The sequence below is a fragment of the Eimeria mitis genome, genomic scaffold (assembly GCF_000499745.2).
Source record: "Eimeria mitis Houghton genomic scaffold, Emh_scaff1877, whole genome shotgun sequence".
In the NCBI taxonomy this organism is placed as follows: domain Eukaryota; phylum Apicomplexa; class Conoidasida; order Eucoccidiorida; family Eimeriidae; genus Eimeria; species Eimeria mitis.
Window position 1 is genome coordinate 5,951 of NW_013570199.1, and position 2,320 is coordinate 8,270.

The 2,320-nt window shown below is 55.3% G+C and overlaps 1 protein-coding gene across 1 annotated transcript in view; it reads left to right on the top strand.

Moving 5' to 3' along the window:
- EMH_0045030 (uncharacterized protein) overlaps window positions 1-2,320 on the top strand; it is a gene marked incomplete at both ends in the record, with an annotated part of 3,426 nt that overhangs the window by 471 nt on the left and 635 nt on the right. Inside the window, 5 exons of the mRNA XM_013496024.1 lie at window positions 11-392; window positions 590-1,458; window positions 1,710-1,782; window positions 2,051-2,106; window positions 2,224-2,253. Of these exons, the coding sequence (XP_013351478.1) occupies window positions 11-392; window positions 590-1,458; window positions 1,710-1,782; window positions 2,051-2,106; window positions 2,224-2,253 (1,410 nt within the window). The remainder of the gene's footprint in view (window positions 1-10; window positions 393-589; window positions 1,459-1,709; window positions 1,783-2,050; window positions 2,107-2,223; window positions 2,254-2,320) is intronic.

Sequence of the window (2,320 nt, forward strand, 5' to 3'; positions counted from 1 at the left end):
ACACGTAAAGGTTCGAAGAAAAAAAGGGAAGCTCAAAGGGAGCGTCAGCCTGAGCCAGCAACACCTGACACATCACCAGGGTCTCCAGTCGCTTCAGCAGCAGCGGAATCCTATGGGAAAGAAACACAGAATCCGTCTTCAGAAGAGCCTCGTGGGCATACGACTCCTGCGGAAGCTGAGGCAACTGCAGCAGCTGGTGGTGAACAGGCAGAGCAGGCCCAAGCTCCAGCGCCTGATGCGCCAAGCGGTGCAACGGGATCTGCTGTTTCTGCAGGGCGGGAAGATGACCAAGAAGAAGGTCAAGGGTTGCCAAGGCCTTGGGCGCCACCGAAGGCTTCGGAAAGAAAGGGATCTTCAGCTGCTGATCGAGAAGATGGAGCACAAGGGGCTGGGTACGCACTGCCCTTTCGATCAGCAGGCACTGCGGGAGTTGGGGGATACTTGACAGGGAGTGGAGGAGGAACGAAGCAGAAGCCTGGACACCGAGCCCATCATCTACCTGCGGGTCCGAAGGGTGCTTGGGCAGATCCAGAAGCACGTTCGACAGGAAGGACACCGCAGCTTGTGTTTGAAATGGTTGATATGTCAGGAGTTGCTCGAAAGGGTAGGGAGTCTGGGGAGCAGCCAGCAGATGTACCAGGAGCGGAGGGTGCTTGGGCAGATCCAGGGGAAGGTTCGGCAGGAAGCACACATCAGCTCGTGTTTCCATGGCTTGATTTATCGGCAGTCGGTGCAACGGGTGGCGAGTCTGGGGAACAGCCAGCAGATGTACCAGAACAGCTTCCCTGGCAGCGAATGCCTGATGAGCAGGGGCCTGAACGTCCTGCATGGAGTCTCGATACAGAGGAACCATCGGGGGGGCCTGGAACATCCCAAGGAACAACGGAAGAGCCTGGACACCCAGCCCAACAACTACCTGGAGGTGCGAAGGGTGCTTGGGCAGATCCAGGGGCACGTTCGACAGGAACGACACAGCAGCTTGTGTTTGAATTGGTTGATATGTCAGGAGTTTCTGGAAAGGGTGGGGAGTCTGGGGAACGGCCAGAAGATGTACCAGAACAGCTTCCCTGGCAGCCAATGACTGATTTGCAAGCGCCTGAACGTCCTGCAGGGAGTCCCGGTGCAGAGGAACCAGGGCAGGAGCCTGCAGAGTCCCAAGAGCCAACAGCAGCTCCGGCTGTCCGGGAATCTGGGGGAGCGCTGACAGGTGTACAAGGAAAGCAATCCAGTGGGGACAATTGGGGAACTGGGGAAGCTAGTGCACCTGGAGAAATGCCGCATCCCAGTGCAGGAGCATCCCAGCAAACAACTGCGTCCGCCGTAACCCAGGCAGGTGGTCCTCTCGTGGCCGGCCTAAAACGAGTAGCTACATCCGCAGCGGGTGCGCTTGAGTCGTTCTTTCAGCCTGATTTCCCGGCAGGCTGGATGTACGCCTTCCCACTTATCGGCGACCCGCAGGTACGTCGTGCGTGTCGCAGAGCCAGCGGAGATCAATTAGGTACACGAAACAGAGAGGAAAGGGAACAGGGAGAGGTTTGTAGTTGCGGTTGCTGCAATATTCGTTTTGGGATTTGCTTTTGAGCTTGAGGGAAGAGAGCTGCAGAAACTCAGACGGCGGCGCGCTGTTGTTGCTGTCGCTGTTGTTTCTGCGGTTGGGAAGCCTTACGCGAACCTCGCGGTGTGATGTTTGTGCACCCGTCTGTTTGCAGACGAGAGAGGACATGAACACCGTGTTGCGCTTCCTTCAAAGCGCTGGAAGCCAGCCCAGACCTCCTCATCCGGGTGAGAAGTCCAACAGCCGAATTCTGCTGGTGGTGTAGCGTTTAAGTACAGTCTGCATTCACGCATCCTTTATGCACTGCACAGTAGTCCTGCTCAAAGGTATAACAAGTGAGGGTTTGTCTTAACGCTTTCGAGTTGCTTTATTTGTCTTTGACTGTAACGAAAGCGGCATTTCTAAGGGTAGCTTCATGTCGGCACTAGATGGCGAGAAACCTGACATCTTCCAAATCCGCTGCTTCCCTGCACTGCTGGGGTGTGAAATCTGCAGGGCGATTTAGGATAAAATTTAGAGGCTTTTCTATCGAGATTACTGTTTCTCATACGGTGAGAAGAAAACGCATGCACTCTGCACTGTGTGTCAGCTTCAGCAAAGGAAGGCGGCGGCTGCTTGATTTCCCTTCACGCCCACTAAGCATTCTTGATATTGCGTGTTTGTTGCAGGTTTCCTCTCCTGGTTGGCCAGGCGAAAGAGTACGTTGGGCGGCAGTCATGAGGAATGAGCCCAAATGGTTGAATTACTGGTCATTGCTCCCCGCAG